The sequence below is a fragment of the Salvelinus fontinalis genome, chromosome 9 (genome assembly GCF_029448725.1).
Source record: "Salvelinus fontinalis isolate EN_2023a chromosome 9, ASM2944872v1, whole genome shotgun sequence".
In the NCBI taxonomy this organism is placed as follows: Eukaryota; Metazoa; Chordata; class Actinopteri; order Salmoniformes; family Salmonidae; genus Salvelinus; species Salvelinus fontinalis.
The window spans coordinates 1448328-1469721 of record NC_074673.1 but is presented as its reverse complement, the minus strand read 5'-3'; the positions used below and the strand labels follow the sequence as shown (position 1 = coordinate 1469721).

The following is a 21394-nucleotide window of genomic DNA, read 5'->3' as shown; positions in this document are numbered from 1 at the left end:
TAATTTAGCAGTAATCTGTTTAATAATTATATCTATTCAGTCCACAAAGGATCATCCTCAGAGCTTACAGTCACTGACAAACTGGAATTTAAAAAGGTCAAAGGTCAATTATTGTCATTCTCTCTGGGTTTGGTCTTCCGCTGCTTTTCCATGTCTTTGAGTTTGGAGTCCAGCTTCCTGTGTAGATAGGCCTTCTTGTTCGGATCTACAGACTTGTCCTTGTGTCCACTACCGGCATACAGAACCCCTTCTTTACTGATCCTCATCCTGGCATTGGCCCTGGCTTGGTCTCCACACCCATGGACCTGGAGGAGTCACAACACAGTCCCAGAGGAGTCACAACACAGTCCCAGAGGACCCAGCTTCTACACCTGCATTGCTTGCTGTTTGGGGTTTTAGGCTGGGTTTCTGTACAGCACTTCGAGATATTAGCTGATGTACGAAGGGCTATATAAAATAAACTTGATTTGATTTGAGTCACAACACAGTCCCAGAGGAGTCACAACACGGTCCCAGAGGAGTCACAACACGGTCCCAGAGGAGTCACAACACAGTCCCAGAGGAGTCACAACACAGTCCCAGAGGAGTCACAACACAGTCCCAGAGGAGTCACAACACAGTCCCAGAGGAGTCACAACACAGTCCCAGAGCAGTCACAACACAGTCCCAGAGCAGTCACAACACAGTCCCAGAGCAGTCACAACACAGTCACCGAGGAGTCACAACACAGTCCCCGAGGAGTCACAACACAGTCCCCGAGGAGTCACAACACAGTCCCCGAGGAGTCACAACACAGTCCCCGAGGAGTCACAACACAGTCCCAGAGGAGTCACAACACAGTCCCCGAGGAGTCACAACACAGTCCCCGAGGAGTCACAACACAGTCCCAGAGGAGTCACAACACAGTCCCCGAGGAGTCACAACACAGTCCCAGAGGAGTCACAACACAGTCCCCGAGCAGTCACAACACAGTCCCCGAGCAGTCACAACACAGTCCCCGAGCAGTCACAACACAGTCCCCGAGCAGTCACAACACAGTCCCCGAGGAGTCACAACACAGTCCCCGAGGAGTCACAACACAGTCCCCGAGGAGTCACAACACAGTCCCAGAGGAGTCACAACACAGTCCCAGAGGAGTCACAACACAGTCCCAGAGGAGTCACAACACAGTCCCAGAGGAGTCACAACACAGTCCCAGAGGAGTCACAACACAGTCCCAGAGGAGTCACAACACAGTCACCGAGGAGTCACAACACAGTCACCGAGGAGTCACAACACAGTCACCGAGGAGTCACAACACAGTCACCGAGGAGTCACAACACAGTCACCGAGGAGTCACAACACAGTCACCGAGGAGTCACAACACAGTCACCGAGGAGTCACAACACAGTCACCGAGGAGTCACAACACAGTCACCGAGGAGTCACAACACAGTCACCGAGGAGTCACAACACAGTCACCGAGGAGTCACAACACAGTCACCGAGGAGTCACAACACAGTCACCGAGGAGTCACAACACAGTCACAGAGGAGTCACAACACAGTCCCAGAGGAGTCACAACACAGTCCCAGAGGAGTCACAACACAGTCCCAGAGGAGTCACAACACAGTCCCAGAGGAGTCACAACACAGTCCCAGAGGAGTCACAACACAGTCCCAGAGGAGTCACAACACAGTCCCAGAGGAGTCACAACAGTCACCGAGGAGTCACAACAGTCACCGAGGAGTCACAACAGTCACCGAGGAGTCACAACAGTCACCGAGGAGTCACAACAGTCACCGAGGAGTCACAACACAGTCACCGAGGAGTCACAACACAGTCCCAGAGGAGTCACAACACAGTCCCAGAGGAGTCACAACACAGTCCCAGAGGAGTCACAACACAGTCCCAGAGGAGTCACAACACAGTCCCAGAGGAGTCACAACACAGTCCCAGAGGAGTCACAACACAGTCCCAGAGGAGTCACAACACAGTCCCAGAGGAGTCACAACACAGTCCCAGAGGAGTCACAACACAGTCCCAGAGGAGTCACAACACAGTCCCAGAGGAGTCACAACACAGTCCCAGGAGTCACAACACAGTCCCAGAGGAGTCACAACACAGTCACAACACAGTCCCAGAGGAGTCACAACACAGTCCCAGAGGAGTCACAACACAGTCACCGAGGAGTCACAACACAGTCACCGAGGAGTCACAACACAGTCACCGAGGAGTCACAACACAGTCACCGAGGAGTCACAACACAGTCACCGAGGAGTCACAACACAGTCACCGAGGAGTCACAACACAGTCACCGAGGAGTCACAGAGGAGTCACAACACAGTCACAGGAGTCACAACAGTCACCGAGGAGTCACAGAGGAGTCACAACACAGTCACAGAGGAGTCACAGAGGAGTCACAACACAGTCACAGAGGAGTCACAACACAGTCCCAGAGGAGTCACAACACAGTCCCAGAGGAGTCACAACACAGTCCCAGAGGAGTCACAACACAGTCCCAGAGGAGTCACAACACAGTCCCAGAGGAGTCACAACACAGTCCCAGAGGAGTCACAACACAGTCACAGAGGAGTCACAACACAGTCCCAGAGGAGTCACAACACAGTCACTGAGGAGTCACAACACAGTCACTGAGGAGTCACAACACAGAAACATCAGAGAATAACCTTTCCAAAAATGTGAAACTAAATTAAAATCAGTCCACTAAATACAAAATATACCTGAAAGTGACCACTGGTAGATAAGAGTTACAACAAATTAGGGATGTCGAACGGAAAACAAATGTAATTGAGTTTACTTGCAAATGCAGAATTAGTTTAGTGATCTGTCATTTAAAAGGGCAGTGCAGTCCAAAACGTGATTTCCCTGTGTTTTATATATATTTTCACGCTATAAAGTTGGAATAATACTGTGAAAATTATGATAATGCACTTTTAGTGTAAGAGCTGTTTGAAAAGACTGCCTGACATGTCAGTTTGATCGGCTGGGTGGGTTTCTGGTCACATCACCAGGCGGTGTAAGTTAATAGGAACCACAAAGGGTTTCTTCTCTGCCAATAAGAGCTAGTTTTCAGGTTACCCTCCCAGTAGGCTCCTCCCATTAGGCTCCTCAGCCCACTTCCAGACTGTCCTAGCCAAATTCCTGCTTGAAAATGTTAGCATTTTGCTAAGAAGACATTGTGTCTTTTGGACATTTTAATTCAAAAACAATCACAGTAAGGTACTTAAATTGTTAACCAGAAATGATTTGATTTGATAAAAAATGGCTGCATTGGACTTATATAGACGTCTTGATTAACTCGAGTTAACGGATTAACTCTGGCAGCTAAACGTGCAAATGTTTACTAAACAGTGGAACATAATACAGTCAGAAAATGATTTGCCTAAATCTGGAAACAACGTCTTACCTCAGGTATGTGGTGACCGAGGCAGTATTGTCTGTTGCAGAACAGACAGAGTTGTCCCAGATAAATGACTAACGTTTTACACTTGACAAAACTACAGACGCGTTCTGCCTTCACCACGGCATCTATTAGGGTGTCAAAATCATCGTCCGCCGTCGCAGCCGCAGCGATCTCACAGGCACCCGCTTTGGTCTTTTTGGTCTTTCCTAGAGGAGAGAAATTATACAGAACCAGTCATAAGTTAGGACACACCTACTGATTAAAGGGTTTTTCATTATTTTACTGTTTTCTACATTGTAGAATAATAGTGAAGACATCAAAACTATGAAATAACACATATGGAATCATGTAGTAACAAAAAAAATATATTTTATATTCTTCAAAGTAGCCCCCCTTTGCCTTGATGACAGCTTTGCACACTCTTGGCATTCTCTCAACCAGCTTCACCTGGAATGTTTTTTAAACAGTCTTGAAGGAGTCCCCATATATGCTGAGCACTTGTTGGCTGCTTTTCCTTCCCTCTGTGGTCCGACTCATCCCAAACCATCTCAATTGGGTTGAGGTCAGATGATTGTGGTTCCAGGTCATCTGATGCAGCACTCCATCACTCTCCTTGGTCAAATAGCCCTTACACAGCCTGGAGGTGTGTTAGGTCATTGTCCTGTTGAAAAACAAATGATTGTCCTACTAAGCCCAAACCAGATGGGATGGCGTATCACTGCAGAATGCTGTGGTAGCCATGCTGGTTAAGTGTGTCTTGAATTCTAAATAAATGACAGACAGCGTCACCAGCAAAGCACCCCCACATCATCACACCATCTCCTCCATGCTTCACGGTGGGAACCACACCATCACACCTCCTCCTCCATGCTTCACGGTGGGAACCACACATGTGGAGATCATCCATTCACCTACTCTGCGTCTCACAAAGACACGGCGGTTGGAACCAAAAATCTCAAATTTGGACTCATCATACCAAAGGTCAGATTCCCACAAGTCTAATGTCCATTACTCGTGTTCCTTGGCCCAAGCAAGTCTCTTCTTATTGGTGTCGTTTAGTAGTGGTTTCTTTGCAGCAATTTGACCATGAAGGCCTGATTCACACAGACTCCTCTGAACAGTTGATGTTGAGATGTGTCTGTTACTTGAACTCTGTGAAGCATTTATTTGGGCTGCAATCTGAGGTGTTATACAATCTGAGGTGTATATCGGAGGATCAAAAATAAAACAGGCAATTAGAGTGAGCCTTGTTGATCATAAAGGAGGAATACGGTTTGATCAGAACTTATTTTAATCATCATTTTTGACTGCTAATTTGATCATCATTTTTTTCACTAACCTTTTGCCTTGGCCTTCTTAGCAGTCTGAGTCTGTCCTGCTGTACGGACGGTCTCTAGATGCTTCTTCTGCTCCCTCCTCTCCTGCTCCCGTCTCATTCGTTCCAGATGTAAAGTCTTGAGATCTACAGGTGCTGCCGGTTGCCCTACAGGAGGCCCTGTAACCCTGTCTTCCTCCAGAACGGCTGCCGATTGCCCTACAGGAGGCCCTGTAACACCGTCTTCCTCCAGAACGGCTGCCGATTGCCCTACAGGAGGCCCTGTAACACCGTCTTCCTCCAGGACGGCTGCCGATTGCCCTACAGGAGGCCCTGTAACACCGTCTTCCTCCAGGACGGCTGCCGATTGCCCTACAGGAGGCCCTGTAACCCTGTCTTCCTCCAGAACGGCTGCCGATTGCCCTACAGGAGGCCCTGTAACACCGTCTTCCTCCAGAACGGCTGCCGATTGCCCTACAGGAGGCCCTGTAACACCGTCTTCCTCCAGAACGGCTGCCGATTGTAGGGCTTGTTGCTCCTCTTCTTCCCCAGCCTCGTTAGGCCCTGTCGGGGGTCTGGAGACAGTGATGCATCTGTCCTTTCCCTCTCCCTGGCTCTCATGGTTCAGGCCCAGCTCCTCTGCAACCTGTTTTACAATTTTAGTGTTTAGCTTTATTTATTTGCAACAGGAAAAACAAAGCACAACATCAAAGTACAATACAGGGTGCAGGTGAGAAAGAGAAACACAAAATGAGCTTATGAAAAGTCTCACCATAATTTGTACAACTACAAAAAAGTAATTTTCCTGAAGAAAAACTGTGCTTTGTTTGAGCTAATCGGTAGCCGTAGAAGTTAGTGTACTTTGCATCAGCAACTTAACAAAAACACAAAGTATTATGTACCTGGTGTACGAGCAGGCGGTCGTGGGAGTTGAGGGTCGAGGGAAACCGTAGCTCCGTCTGGTCTGGGTCCTGTAGGAACCACTCTACCTGGCCCTTGATTTCCAGGTATTTTATCTGGGTCAGTCTCTGCTCCTCCTCCGTGGGGGTGGGACCTCTGGCTTGGCTGTGTGTGCCGGGATCTGTGTCATGTTAATCAACGTGAACATGTAAACTTTTGTTTATAATTTCAGTTGTGTGCATATTTCGGTATCACTACCACAGCAAGGGGTTAGATTTAACCTGATCCTGGAATAAAAAACTATTTTCAATTGAGATTTTCTATTGAATTACATTTTTTGTCTAGGACTTGGCTTACTCTGGTTCTGGAAAACCAGCCTCTCCAAACCGTTAAACTCGTCCTTATTACTACACTATGTGAATAACGTCATAGCTGAACCTGTCTGGGGCTGTCCTCCCTGGGTCTTGTTCCCCCCAGAGGTCTTCTTGTGTCCTGGCTCCACCTTGCTCCCAGCCTGACCTCTGCCCTTCTGCTTGTTGGAGGTGGATGAGGAGCTGCTAGCGGTAGTGTTGCTGGACTTGGTATCTCGGTGGTCTCTGGTGTAGTTCTGGGGCACAATGTCCTGTAGGATGGATGGATGATATTTTCAGTTTCGATTTATACCAATTTATTTTTTCATGCTAGTATTGCCCCATATGGATAACAATATTTTTTAAACTAGCATTGTCTAAATCGATAGAGATATATTTTAGGCTAATATTGCCTTTATCAATAGGAGATATATATTTTAGGCTAATATTGCCTTTATCAATAGAGATATATATTTTAGGCTAATATTGCCTTTATCAATAGAGATATATATTTTAGGCTAATATTGCCTTTATCAATAGAGATATATATTTTAGGCTAATATTGCCTTTATCAATAGAGATATATATTTTAGGCTAATATTGCCTTTATCAATAGAGATATATATTTTAGGCTAATATTGCCTTTATCAATAGAGATATATATTTTAGGCTAATATTGCCTTTATCAATAGAGATATATATTTTAGGCTAATATTGCCTTTATCAATAGAGATATATATTTTAGGCTAATATTGCCTTTATCAATAGAGATATATATTTTAGGCTAATATTGCCTTTATCAATAGAGATATATATTTTAGGCTAATATTGCCTTTATCAATAGAGATATATATTTTAGGCTAATATTGCCTTTATCAATAGAGATATATATTTTAGGCTAATATTGCCTTTATCAATAGAGATATATTTTAGGCTAATATTGCCAATAACGATATTTTATAGTTTAATATCGTAACGTTATGACTCTACTGTTCCCTTAAGGAGGCAAACGAGGTACAGCATACTATGGGGAGTTGTGCCTGACAAGGCCAATGAAATCCGCGCCTCGCTAGAAGCCCCGCCTTCCACAGGTGATACGTGTCCGAGGCTCGGATTCATTCCTTCCATTTCAAACCGCTCTTCACCTCAGGAATGGGCGGTGCGGGGCTAAAACAGGTGTTGTACCTCGTTTCCCTCCTTCAGGGAACAGTAGTTATAGTCATAACGTTAAGTTCCCTTTCAGTCAGTCAACTTATGTGCAACATACGATGGAGAAATATAATCCCGCCTGAAAAAGGAACCATTCCTTTACCTTGGCACCAGAAATCAAAATGGTTGCCACATATCCATACAGCCTTCTCATGGAGGACCCCCTTGCAGACTGAACGGTAGCAATAACAGTCGGAGATAAACCTCTAGCCATCAGATTGGCCCTCTTAGGGGCCAGGCCCATAAGAACCAAATCTCTGGCCTCGCTTGCCAAACCTGCCCGTGCATGGATGTGTATAACACTGTTGGCTGTAATAGCCAGAGGCTCTTGATTATTCTTAGTTTGTAGACTCTGAGGTGTTTGCTGGACGTCGGTCTAGAACGCCACGCAAAGTTTATACCAGCCATTCTGGATCTTCGACATAGGAACCACTCGGCCTGCTTCTGGTGACGGGAGGATCTTTCCTCCCTCAAAACAGGCACTGAGGCCTGGAGAACAGTCAACGTGATGACGCTGCGGAAACTCGGAAAGAGCACAACAAATTGTAGCCTGTACCCTGACGTCAATGTTCGCACGATCCATGGAGACACTGCGCATGCGCGCAATTGGTCGGAGCAGGACAGCGAGATTCCCGAGAATCTGGTTCTTCTTCTTCCATTTCCACCACTCTTGAGAACCGTGTGTCTGAACATGGCGAAGCAGAAAAAAATGTGCTTAACAAGTCTCATAATAAAGTTTAATGGACTGTGAAATAGTGTTTAACATGACTACCTCATCTCTGTACCCCAAACATACAATTATCTGTCAGGTCCCTCAGTCGAGCAGTGAATTTAAAACACAGATTCAACCACAAAGACCAGGGAGGTTTCCCAATGCCTTACAAAGAAGGGCACCTATTGGTAGATGGGTAAAAATAATAAAAAGCAGACATTGAATATCCCTTTGAGCATGGTGAAGTTATTAATTACACTTTGGATGGTGCATTAATACACCCAGTCACTACAAAATATACAGTCGTCCTTCCTAACTCAGTTGCCAGAGAGGAAGGAAACCCGAGAGTGATGAATAGAAAACTACTTCCAGTTAATAATCTGGTATTAGCGGACAGAGCGTACCAGGTACTAGTCTACAGTAGCCCACAACATAACTGTTCTATGAAGAGCCTTGGCTCTGACATCAGATTACTAGGATGTTTTCACGTCGTCATCATGGGTGTAGATGTGAGAAAAATAATAATACTTCATCCATTTTGAATTTAGGCTGTAACAAAATGTGGAATAAGTCAAGGGGTATGAATACTGTGTTTGTGGCTAGTATTGCCGATATGGAATACGATATGTTTTAGGCTAGTATTGCCAATATGGAATACAATATTTTTTAGGCTAGTATTGCCGATATGGAATACAATATTTTTAGGCTAGTATTGCCGATATGGAATACAATATTTTTAGGCTAGTATTGCCGATATGGAATACAATATTTTTAGGCTAGTATTGCCGATATGGAATACAATATTTTTAGGCTAGTATTGCCGATATGGAATACAATATTTTTTAGGCTAGTATTGCCGATATGGAATACAATATTTTTAGGCTAGTATTGCCGATATGGAATACAATATTTTTAGGCTAGTATTGCCGATATCGATAGCAAAACAAGTACGTTTAAATGGGGGGGACTAAAAAACACATTCCCTTGATAGACTGATACGTTATTGATTCCAAAAGGATTATAAACCTACCCGCAGGTACTCAAAGGCGGTGCGTACGTCTCCGTGCTGGGTCATGTGATCGATGAGGGTCTTGAGGAAGCCGTGGGTCTGGACGGTCTGTGTGTCACACACCAGGGCCAGGTGACGTCTGGCTCGAGTCACCGCCACGTTGATCCTCCGGTCTTCAGCTAAGAACCCTATCTCACCTGAAGGAGAGATAGAACTTAGTACATCAGCACGTTGGTAGAAATAGACGACACACACACACACACACACACTAGTTTACCTTTCCTGTTAGATCTGACCAAGGTCAGCACCACAGCCTCCTTCTCTCTGCCCTGGAAGCCGTCGACAGACTTGATCTCCAGATCGGGATGTCTGGCTGAGAGACGCTGACGCAGGAGATGCACCTAAACACAGACAAGAACATAAAACCAGCCTCTGCACCTTCTGTCACAAAACGTTTCAGATCAAGGCTTACAAGACACAGGGCTCTGCAAAACTCAACTGATCTCCACCCCAAAAACAAATAAATCTGAAACGTTCAATAGTGCAGGAAGCAGCCGTGACTCACCTGCAGATTGTAAGGGGCAATAACAGCGATGTCTTTAGGTTTCACCCCAGCTTCAGTCAACGCTTTGATGTGCAGTTCCACAATGTCTACCTCACCTGTTTATCAGAATACGAGTTCGTCACAATTAGTTTATTAGATTTCAGCACCTCACACGGGTCCTAAGAAGACAAGATACCCGCGTGTGTTTCCTCTTAGTTTAGACTAGGTCATACTGTGTAGAGCTAGGGGACATTTTGGTTTGGTAGTAGTAAAAATAACAAACATGATCACAACATAAAATCAACAACCAACAGGAAATAGGACACCACCTCATATCATTTAGAAAGCTGACCTTGGTTTCCTTTGGACTGTTCGTCTGTCACCTCCATCTCACTAAGCCCACAGCCTGCTGTGTCTATGAGGAGGAGAGGGGTGCTGGTCTCTTCAACACTGGCTACTCCTGGGAGATCTCTGTTCAGGGGAAAGAGCCATGTTAGAACTGAGTTCCTTACAGGGTTGGGGTCAATTTCAATTCAATTCAGGAAGTAAAGTGAGAGTCAACTTCCTTCCGTCAATCCAGGAATTAACTTAAAGTCTAGAATGAAAATCCAAATTGGACTTCCAGTTTAATTACTGTATTCACTGATTTCAAATGGAATTGAACCAAACCCTGATCCTAAACCCTTAAAATGTCTACTAATTTGATGTGAGATAAAATGGGCTGTGTTTACACAGGCAGCCCAATTCTGATCCTTTTGACTAATTATTGGTCTTTTGACCAAATCAGACCAGATGCCAATACTTGGGTCAAAAAGAACCTGCATTGGGCTGCCGGTGTAAACGTAGCCAAAAGGAGGCAATTGTTACTTGAGCAGGTGTTTCTCCACTGAGCTGTGTGCAGTGAGTTTCCCCTGGTACATCTGTTCTGAGGCCCAGGTCATGATGTTACTGTTCATACGGTACTGCACTGTCAGCATCCTGACTACGGAGTCTCCATACTTCTGGATCAACCTCTCCATCAGGCTGACGGACAGGCCTTTAGACGCAGCCCTGGATGAGAAAAAATCAGTATTGATTGAAATCCAAGTATCCATTTTAAATATGGCAAAAAGTAAAAAAACGACACAAGCATGAATACTGTTTAACAAACTATTGACATGGCAGGTGTGACTGGGGACAGTCAGAACCCACTACCTGTTGCTCATTTTACATCTTTATTGGAGCATTTTAATTGTATTATTTTATTACAGACTCGGTCAGGGATAGGTGAAAAATGTCAGTGAAGACAGTTGGTCTGCGCATGCTTTGAGTACACGTCCTGGTAATCCATCGCGGCTTTGTGAATGTTGATCTGTTTAAAGGTTTTGTTCACATCGGCTACCGAGAGCGTTATCACACAGTCATCCAGAACAGCTGGTGCTCTCATGCATGCTTCAGTGTTACTTGCCTCGAAGCGAGCATAAAATGCATTTAGCTCGTCTGGTAGGCTCGCGTCACTGGGCAGCTTGCGTCTGGGTTTCCCTTTGTAGTCCGTAATAGTTTTCAAGCCCTGCCACATCAGACGAGCGTCAGAGCCGGTGTAGTAGGATTCAATCTTAATCCTGTATTGACGCTTTGCTTGTTTGATGGTTCGTCTGAGGGCATAGCGGGATTTCTTATAAGCGTACGGATTAGTCTCCCGCTCCTTGAAAGCGGCAGCTCTAGCCTTTAGCTCGATGCGGATCTTGCCTGTAATCCATGGCTTCTGGTTGGGATATGTACGTACGGTCACTGTGCGGACGACATCGTTGATGCACTTATTGATGAAGCCAGTGACTGATGTGGTGTACTCCTCAATGCCATTGGATGAATCCCAGAACATATTCCAGTCTGTGCAAAACAGTCCTGTAGTGTAGCATCCGCGTCATCTGACCACTTCCGTATTGAGCGAGTCACTGGTACTTCCTGCTTTAGTTTTTGCTTGTAAGCAGGAATCAGGATATAATTATGGTCAGATTTGCCAAATAGAGGGTGAGGGAGAGCTTTGTACATGTCTCTGTGATTGGAGTAAAGGTGGTCTAGGATTTTCCCCCCTCATCCCGGTGTAACGGATGTGAAATGGCTAGCTAGTTAGCGGTGGTGCGCGCTAATAGCCTTTCAATCGGTGACGTCACTTGCTCTGAGACCTTGAAGTAGTGGTTCCCCTTGCTCTGCAAGGGCCGCGGTTTTTGTGGAGCGATGGGTAACGACGCTTCGTGGGTGACTGTTGTTGATGTGTGCAGAGGGTCCCCGGTTCGGGTCGGGGCGAGGGGACGGACTAAAGTTAAACTGTTACACCGGGAAGATGGGACGCCTTTAATTTTGAGCCCTGCTCTCAAGGCTCCGTTTTAGGCCCTACATGCACCCCCCCCTTGGTCTCCAAACTCGAAATGTGACCAATTCCACTGACTATACACAGAGCAACATATATGTGTTGGTGGGACCAATAAGAAGAGCTGATATTTACGTGTGAGACTTGATGGTGGGTGGCAGCTGCTTGTAGTCTCCAGCCAGGATACACTTCCTGCCTCGGAGCAGAGCGATCCAGCATGAGCTCTCCAACGCCTGGGCACACTCATCGATCACCACCCAGTCAAAATGGTCTACAGGTAGGTTCTTCAGAGGGCCACCATCATTAGCACCTGGAGACAACACAGACAGGTAATAATATTGTTCAATAGGACACACATCCAGTCACAATGAAGATAGAGGGTTGTGTCCAAAGGGAAGAAAACTGACTGAAATAGGAAGGCGCAACCAGGACTTGTTGTGTTGCAAAACATTTTTGAAACGTTTTATAGCGTGTGCCCTAATGAACAACTGTTGATATCCACCATCACTCACCTGTGTTAGTGGCTAGAACCACATCAGCGCGTTTGAGGACCTCAGCAATGGCTGTAGCTTCCCTGGTCCGCAGCTCTTTCCTCAGCTCTCCTACCTCCCTCTTCAGGTGGATTCGATCTCGTTTGTCCTTCATCTTCTTCATCCCCATCTTCACCATACATTGAGAAAACACAACAATATCAAACCCAGAAGCATTTCAATACACCATGAAAAATACACAGAGAACATTACCTTATTATCTAAGTCTAAAAGTCTTTCACAAATCCGAATGTGAGGAGCTGGGAGTTAATCAATGATTTGACATGTAGAATTTCTGGACATTGATATGCTGTATACAGCACCTGTCAAAAGTTTGGAAACACCTACTCATTTAAGGGTTTTTCTTTATTTTTACTATTTTCTACATTTTAGTAGTTATGTAGTTATGTAGTAAACAAAAAAGTGTAAAACAAATATTTTATATTTGAAGAATCTCAAATATAAAATATATTTTGATTTGTTGGACACTTTTGGTTACATTTACATTTAAGTCATTTAGCAGACGCTCTTATCCAGAGCGACTTACAAATTGTTACTACTTGATGTGTTATTATACATGTGTTATTTCATAGTGTTGATGTCTTCACTATTATTCTAAAATGTAGAAAATTGTAAAAATAAAGAAAAATCGCTTGAATGAGTAGGTGTGTCCAAACTTTCGACTGGTGCTGTAACTTCTGAAACCAAAATATCTGTGATCATAATTTACCAGTCAAATAATTAAGAGACCATGCTAGCGCCCCACTGTAAATTCACCACACTCGCATAAAGATGTGATTATCATTGATGCCACATTATCAATACTCACAAAAGCTTTGTCGATGTCTTTGCGTATGTCAGCGATGATGTTGGTGTTGTCACTGTGAGCGAGGACGGCGTCTAGCGAGTGTTTCTGAATGGACTCTAGCAGGCGGGCAGGGTGACCCAGTCTCAGGACCTTAGCTTTGGCCTTAGCCAAGCGCTCTACCAGGTTATCCACGGCCACGTTAGAACCGGCACAGCACAGGACCTACAGGACAAACAGAGAAACAAAACAGAGAAAGACATTCAAATAAAATGACTGTAAAATGCTTACTTAAAAGCCCTTAACAACACAGGTCAAGAAATAGAGTTAAGAAAATATTTAATTAATAAAGTAAAAAAATTAAAAAGTAACAAAATAACAATAACGAGGCTATATATGTACAGGGGGTGCCGGTACCGAGTCAATGTGCGGGGTTGGGTGACAATTTTTAGGGCCTTCCTCTGACACCGCCTGATATTGAGGTCCTGGCAGGAAGCTTGGCCCCAGTGATGTACGCACGACCCTCTGTAGCGCATTACAGTCGGACGCCGAGCAGTTGTCATACCAGGTGGTGATGCAACCAATCAGGATGCCCTCGATGGTGCAGCTGTAGAACCTTTTGAGGATCTAGAGGACCCATGCCAAATCTTTTCAGTCTCCTGAGGGGGAAAAAGGTGTTGTCGTGCCCTCTTCACGACTGTCTTGGTGTGTTTGGGCCATGATAGTTCGTTGGTGATGTGGACACCAAGGAACTTGAAGCTCTCAACCTGCTCCACTACAGCAACGATGTGAATCAGGGAGTAATCAGCCCTCCTTCTCCTGTAGTCCACAATCATCTCCTTTGTCTTGCTCACATTGAGGGAGAGGTTGTTGTCCTGGCACCACTCTGTCAGGTCTCTGACCTCCTCCCTATAGGCCGTCTCATTGTTGTCGGTGATCAGGCCTACCACTGTTGTGTCATCAGCAAACTTAATGATGGTGTTGGAGTCGTGCCTGGCCATGCAGTCGTGGGTGAACAGGGAGTACAGGAGGGGACTGAGCACACATCCCTGAGGGGCCCCGGTGTTTAGGTTCAGCGTGGCAGATGTGTTGTTGCCTCCCCTTACCACCTGGGGGGGCGGCCCGTCAGGAAGTCCAGGGTCCAGTTGCCTTTTAAAGCACTTCATGGCTACCGACGTGAGTGCTACAGGGCAGTAGTCATTTAGGCAGGTTACCTTGGTGTTCTTGGGCACAGGGACTATGGTGGTCTGCTTGAAACATGTAGATATTACAGACTCAGTCAGGGAGAGGTTGAAGAATCTTGACAGTTGGTCCACGCATGCTCTGAGTACACAGTCATCCGGTACAGCTGGTGCTCTCATGCATGCTTCAGTGTTGCTTGCCTCGAAGCGAGCTTAGAAGACATTTAGCTAGTCTGGCTCGCGTCACTGGGCAGCTCGCATCTGGGTTTCCCTTTGTGGACCGTAATAGTTTTCAAGCCCTGCCACATCCAACGAGCGTCAGAGCCGGTGTAGTAGGATTCAATCTTAATCCTGTATTGACACTTGGCCTGTTTGATGGTTCATGTGAGTGAGTAGCGGGATTTCTTATAAGCGTCCGGATTAGTGTCCCGCTCCTTGAAAGCGGCAGCTCTACCCTTTAGCTCAGTGTAGATCTAGCCTGTGATCCATGGCTTCTGGTTGGGGTATGTAGCTAGGTATGTAACATACCAACAGGGTATGTAGCTCGGTCACCAATAAGAGTCCAAATCTGGTCCAAGTGTGACTAACAAAACAATCAAGCCATTATTATGATTACAAGGGACTACCTAAACCATATTGAAAAAGGGACTACCTAAACCATATTGAAAAAGGGACTACCTAAACCATATTGAAAAAGGGACTACCTAAACCATATTGAAAAAGGGACTACCTAAACCATATTTAAAAGGGACTACCTAAACCATATTTAAAAGGGACTACCTAAACCATATTTAAAAGGGACTACCTAAACCATATTTAAAAAGGACTACCTAAACCATATTTAAAAAGGGACTACCTAAACCATATTTAAAAGGATTACTTTAACCATAGTTAAAGCCAGATTCTGCAACTTTTTCAATATAACATAAAATGGTCAATGCTTGATAATTCTCTTGATAAGAATGGACACACCAATGTACTGTATGACATAATATCTACCTTCTGTCCCCGTTTGACCACTTGCAGGATGATTTCCACCACAGTGGTTGTCTTGCCAGTGCCTGGTGGCCCGTGTATTACAGCTACCTCTCTCTGAGACAGAGCAAACGACACCGCCTGTCTCTGAGACTCATCCAGACCAGTGTTCAGGAAACACTGATCATCTGAACAAAGAAGAGAGATAATTGTCAATCTTACATTTGCATCTGAGAATTTTTTAAATTTTTTTTTAGACAAGTTAATATTTTTTTCTGATGTCAAAAATCACAAAGGAAATAATTTTCACATTCTTCTATTTCAGAGAGTATAATTCCAGATCTGGTGTGATACAGTAAGCTCATAACATATTCCTGAGAGGAAGCCTTACGTGGTTGTGATATAGAGCCAGGTTCTGAGTAGCCAAAGAGAACGCTGATCAAATCCGAGGCTGGTCCACTGCTGTACCCATTCAGAGTGTTCAAGGCCCTGCGGACAACAAGTAATGGAATAGGTTAGGATTAGAGTCAGAGTTATAGGTTAGTGTTAAGATCAGGGTAACGGTTAAGCTCGGGCATAGGTTTTCTTACTAACTTTTTCATGCGTTTGTATGTGACATCGTTAGCCAGCTTCATGAGGTTGTACAGAGCGTCTGTGTCCAGGTTGAGTCCGTCCGGCGAGTCCTCACAGGCCACGGTTACCGCTGACTGACTGATGCGGGTCACTACACCAGTACACAGCTGGGAGGACGTCGTACAGCCATCCAGGTCATACAGACCCACTATGTCTCCTGCAACCACGGATCAATCAATCAGAGAGTTAGCGATTTAGTTTAGTCAAATTTAGTGTAAATAGCCTTTTCATAGACCTGTTTGTGCTTTTTGCCAACGCCAATGGCCATAGGAGTTGGCAGGACATCAAATATATGGAACCAGGCGGGTCTTACATACAGTAGATAAATAAAGATGGCTAGACCATAAGCTATGATATTCTAACGTTAATGTTTATTTATTTACTTTTTAATTTTACCCCCTTTTCTCCCCAATTTCGTGGTATCCAATTGTTAGTAGTTACTATCTTGTCTCATCGCTACAACTCCCGTACGGGCTCGGGAGAGACGTGTGCGCGATGAGACAAGGATATCCCTACCGGCCAAACCCTCCCTAACCCGGACGACGCTAGGCCAATTGTGCGTCGCCCCACGGACCTCCCGGTCGCTGCCGGCTGCGACAGAGCCTGGGCGCGAACCCAGAGTGTCTGGTGGCACAGCTAGCGCTGCGATGCAGTGCCCTTGACCACTGCGCCACCCGTGAGGCCCGATATTCAACGTTCTTACCGGGTCCAAAGTTGTTGCTAGGTAGCACAGAGACGCCCATGTGTTTTCTGGGTTCTAGAAGAAGGAGTGATCTTCCATAAAGGCCAGTTGACTGGCTTCCTATCTGCAGCTTCAGAAGACAAACACCTTTACTCTGGAGATCTTTCAGAGAGACATTCTCCTGCCATAGCCTGCAGGTACACAACAAGAGGAAACATTCAGAAACACTTCAATGTCCTCAATTCATTTAGCGACGAACACAATGCATTCTGACCAAAACATCTTTAAAAACAACAACAGAAAGGAAACATCAATCAAGTTTATTTTTTCAAGTTTATTTTATATAGCCCTTTGTACATCAGCTAATATCTCAAAGTGCTGTACAGAAACCCAGCCTAAAACCCCAAACAGCAAGCAATGCAGGTGTAGAAGCACAGTGTCTAGGAAAAACTCCCTAGAAAGGCCAAAACCTAGGAAGAAACCTAAAGAGGAAACATGGTTAGTTTCGTACCGGATGACTGTGTACTCAGAGCATGCGTGGACCAACTGTCAAGATTCTTCAACCTCTCCCTGACTGAGTCTGTAATATCTACATGTTTCAAGCAGACCACCATAGTCCCTGTGCCCAAGAACACAAAGGTAACCAGCCTAAATGACTACTGCCCTGTAGCACTCACGTCGGTAGCCATGAAGTGCTTTGAAAGGCAACTGGATCCTGGACTTCCTGACGGGCCGCCCCCCCAGGTGGTAAGGGGAGGCAACAACACATCTGCCACGCTGAACCTAAACACCGGGGCCCCTCAGGGATGTGTGCTCAGTCCCCTCCTGTACTCCCTGTTCACCCACGAGTGCATGACCAGGCACGACTCCAACACCATTATTAAGTTTGCTGATGACACAACAGTGGTAGGCCTGATCACCGACAACAATGAGACGGCCTATAGGGAGGAGGTCAGAGACCTGACAGAGTGGTGCCAGGACAACAACCTCTCCCTCAATGTGAGCAAGACAAAGGAGATGATTGTGGACTACAGGAAAAGGAGGGCTGATCATGCCCCCATTCTCATCAACGGGTCTGTAGTGGAGCAGGTTGAGAGCTTCAAGTTCCTTGGTGTCCACATCACCAATCAACTATTATGGTCCAAACACACCAAGACAGTCGTGAAGAGGGCACGACAATGCCTACTGACTGAAAAGATTTGTCATGGGCCCTCATATCCTCAAAAAGTTCTACAGCTGCAACATCGAGAGCATCCCAAATGGTTGCATCACCGCCTGGTATGACAACTGCTCGGCCTCCGCCTGCAAGGAACTACAGAGGGTGGTGCGTACGTCCCAGTACCGCACTGCAAGTGGTACCAGAGAGCCAAGTCTAGGACCAAAAGGCTTCTTTACAGCTTCTACCCCCAAGCCATAACACTCCTGAACAGTTAGCCAAATGGCTACCCGGACTATTTGCATTGCCCCCCCCCCCCCCCCCCCCCCCCCCCAAACCCCCATTTATACACTGCTGCTACTCTCTGTTTATTGCCCATGCAGTCACTTTACCTCTACCTACATATTACCTCAACTAACCGGTACCCCCACACACCGACGCGGTACCGGTACCCCCTGTATATAGCCTCCACACCGACTCCGTACCGGTACCCCCTGTATATAGCCTCCACACCGACTCGGTACCCCTTGTATATAGCCTCCACATTGACTCTGTACCGGTACCCCCTGTATATAGCCTCCACATTGACTCTGTACCGGTACACCCTGTATATAGCCTCCACATTGACTCTGTACCGGTACCCCCTGTATATAGCCTCCACATTGACTCTGTACCGGTACACCCTGTATATAGCCTCCACACCGACTCTGTACCGGTACCCCCTGTATATAGCCTCCACATTGACTCTGTACCGGTACACCCTGTATATAGCCTCCACACTGACTCTGTACCGTAACACCCTGTATATAGCCTCCACACCGACTCGGTACCGGTACCCCCTGTATATAGCCTCCACACTGGTACCCCCTGTATATAGCCTCCACACTGACTCTGTACCGGTACCCCCTGTATATAGCCTCCACATTGACTCTGTACCTGTACATAGCCTCCACACTGACTCTGTACCTGTACCCCCTGTATATAACCTCCACATTGACTCTGTACCGGTACCCCCTGTATATAGCCTCCACATTGACTCTGTACCAGTACCCCCTGTATATAGCCTCCACACTGACTCTGTACCGATACCCCCTGTATATAGCCTCCACATTGACTCTGTACCGTAACACCTTGTATATAGCCTCCACACTGACTCTGTACCGTAATACCCTGTATATAGCCTCGTTACTGTTATATTATTGTTGCTCTTTAATTATGTTATTTTTCCTTCATTTATCATAACTTAACAGTTATTTTTTCTTAACTGCATTGTTGGTTAAGGGCTTGTCCGTAAGCATATCACTGTAAGGTCTACTACATCTGTTGTATTCGGCGCATGTAACAAACACGATATGATTCTAAGATAATATAGGAGTTAAATACATACCTTGTCTCCTCGATCTCTGCTTCTCTCTCCTCCTGAAGGAGCTCTAGGGTCTTGGACACAAAGCATTCCACCTCCATTTCTCACTGAAATGACACAAGCATAATGTACAGTTTACTCCAGAGAACACGTTTCCGCTGCTCCAGAGTCCAATGGCGGTGAGCTTTACACCACTCCAGCCGATGCTTGGCGCATGGTGATCTTAGGCTTGTGTGCGTGCGGCTGCTCGGGCCATGGAAACCCATTTCACGAAGCTCCAGACAAACAGTTATTGTCCTTAAGTTGCTTCCAAAAGGCAGTTTGGAACTCGGTAGTGAGTGTTGTAACCCAGGACAGAAAAGTTTTACGTGCTTCAGCACTCATGGTCCCATTCTGTGAGCTTGTGTGGTCTACCACTTTGCGGCTGAGCCGGTGTTGCTCCTAGACGTTTCTACTTCACAATAACAACATTTACGTCTTGACTGGGGCAGCTCTAGTAGGGCAGAACTTTGATGAACTGACTCGTTGTGAAGGTGGCATCCTATGACGGTGCAACGTTGAAAGTCACTGAGCTCTTCAGTATGGGTCATTCTGCTGTCAATGTTCGTCTATGGAGATTGCATGGCTGTGTGCTCTACTTTCTACACCTGTCCGCAACGGGTGTGGCTGAAATAGCCAAATCCACTAATTTGAAGGGGTGTCCACATACTTTTGTAGATACAGTGCACCAACTATTGTAGCTTCACAAAAAAAAACATTAAGACACGGCTAAAGGACAATCAGACGTGTGCCCATAATTACTAGCTGTGTATTGCCGCTTTTCGTGTAGCTTGTGAGGTGTTACAAACACTTTTTGTTGATTTGATGTATTATGTTGTAGCGATTATTGCGCTATTCCTCTGTCTGCGTGCTACGTGTTTCTTGTCATTGTCTGTCTGGATTGTCATTGGAATTGTTTTTAATAACCAGCCCAGGGACTGCGGTTCAAAATTAGCCGTCACTTTTACTGAAACGCTGATTATTTTTTCCAGGACAGTGCACGTTAAAAGAGCCAGCTAGCTAGATAGGCTAACTAGCTAGCCTACCATTGATATATAGCTACTACTGTTATTTCATTGAAGAATATAACACAAAGAACGGCAGATTAACAGTGTTAGCTATAATTACCAACTGCTTATTAAATATCCGTTCTATAACGAAAGCAAACTAGTGTATGTAAAACCAAAAACTACCTGCTTGTTGAATCAGTTCGAGTTGAGCAAATTCATTATTGTTCCTCTTCGGTGGATTAATTCGTCATTTAGTTGCTCACACGTCTAAGGTATATCGCCACCTGCTGAGCTGGAGCGTGGGTTAGGTTGAACGTTTCTGAATAAATCTACCGTTTATTTGATTTGCTACCAAAAAAAAAAAGATACTTCTCTGTCCTTTGATTTTTCCTATAAATGTTGTATGCTGTAATATGTGCTTATTTCATTGTGCGACTTCCATGAGCAAAAGTTCTAAATACAAAACTCTTATTTTGAAAACCACAAATGGAGGACCAGGAAGTGTCTCTTCTTCCTCTTTGTTTTTTTTCTGCCAGCTAGCTGTCAAACAGCTCGTACACACCATAGAGAAGGATAGAGAAAGCATCCCTAAGATCCTTTCTATTGTGGCGTCTGCGCACAGGCAGCGCAATAAATAACAAAAGTAACGCCATGGTTCATTGAACAAAGTTTATGGGAAAATGAATGGAAGTTTTTGTAGGGGTTTTGGATAAATGACCAAAATAAGGTCTTTGGTAAACACAGGCGGAGGAGATCTTATACGTTTTGGTCTATGAGATCATCTTCGTCAGCCAACGTCGCTGTTTGTGAATATTGAAGCATTTATGTAATTTAAAAAACACATAAAGCCTTCAGAATTCATGAAGGTCATGTTAACTGACTGATTATCTCATAGAACAACATTTTAAAGATTTTCTAAACCTGTGTTAATCTTATTTTCTGTGTTATTCCTAAAACCCTATATTTCCCAAGTAATTTTCCCCATGGGAATGGCTGAACGATCCAGAGGTAACTCCTTATATGGGTTTTAGGACAACAAACTGGAGAGCTCTATTGAGGCAATCTCCATTTTGAAGTAGTCAATTTTCTTCTTCTTGATTTGCTTATTCCTTCTGATGACCCTGTTGGACATGACTCCAACATGGTCACCAGGAGGGTTCAGCCAATGAAGTTGGAAGTCCCACCCAGTTGACCACATTAAAATGGTGGAAGCCCTCAATGGCGTTG

General features: G+C 45.3%; 1 protein-coding gene across 1 annotated transcript; it reads right to left on the bottom strand.

The window, feature by feature from the left end:
• Window positions 1-20459, bottom strand: ighmbp2 (immunoglobulin mu DNA binding protein 2). Its single transcript, XM_055933035.1, has 19 exons — window positions 20351-20459; window positions 19143-19225; window positions 16621-16790; window positions 15879-16074; window positions 15676-15773; window positions 15309-15472; window positions 13153-13353; window positions 12306-12453; window positions 11929-12103; window positions 10311-10493; window positions 9796-9914; window positions 9465-9559; window positions 9177-9300; window positions 8921-9096; window positions 6058-6241; window positions 5622-5800; window positions 4744-5365; window positions 3408-3610; window positions 1-305 (listed from the first exon to the last, which is right to left on the bottom strand). The coding sequence occupies exons 2-19, from the start codon at window positions 19217-19219 to the stop codon at window positions 105-107; spliced, it is 3315 nt and encodes a 1104-aa protein (XP_055789010.1). The 5' UTR covers window positions 19220-19225; window positions 20351-20459; the 3' UTR covers window positions 1-104.
• Between the last annotated feature and the right edge of the window lie 935 nt (window positions 20460-21394).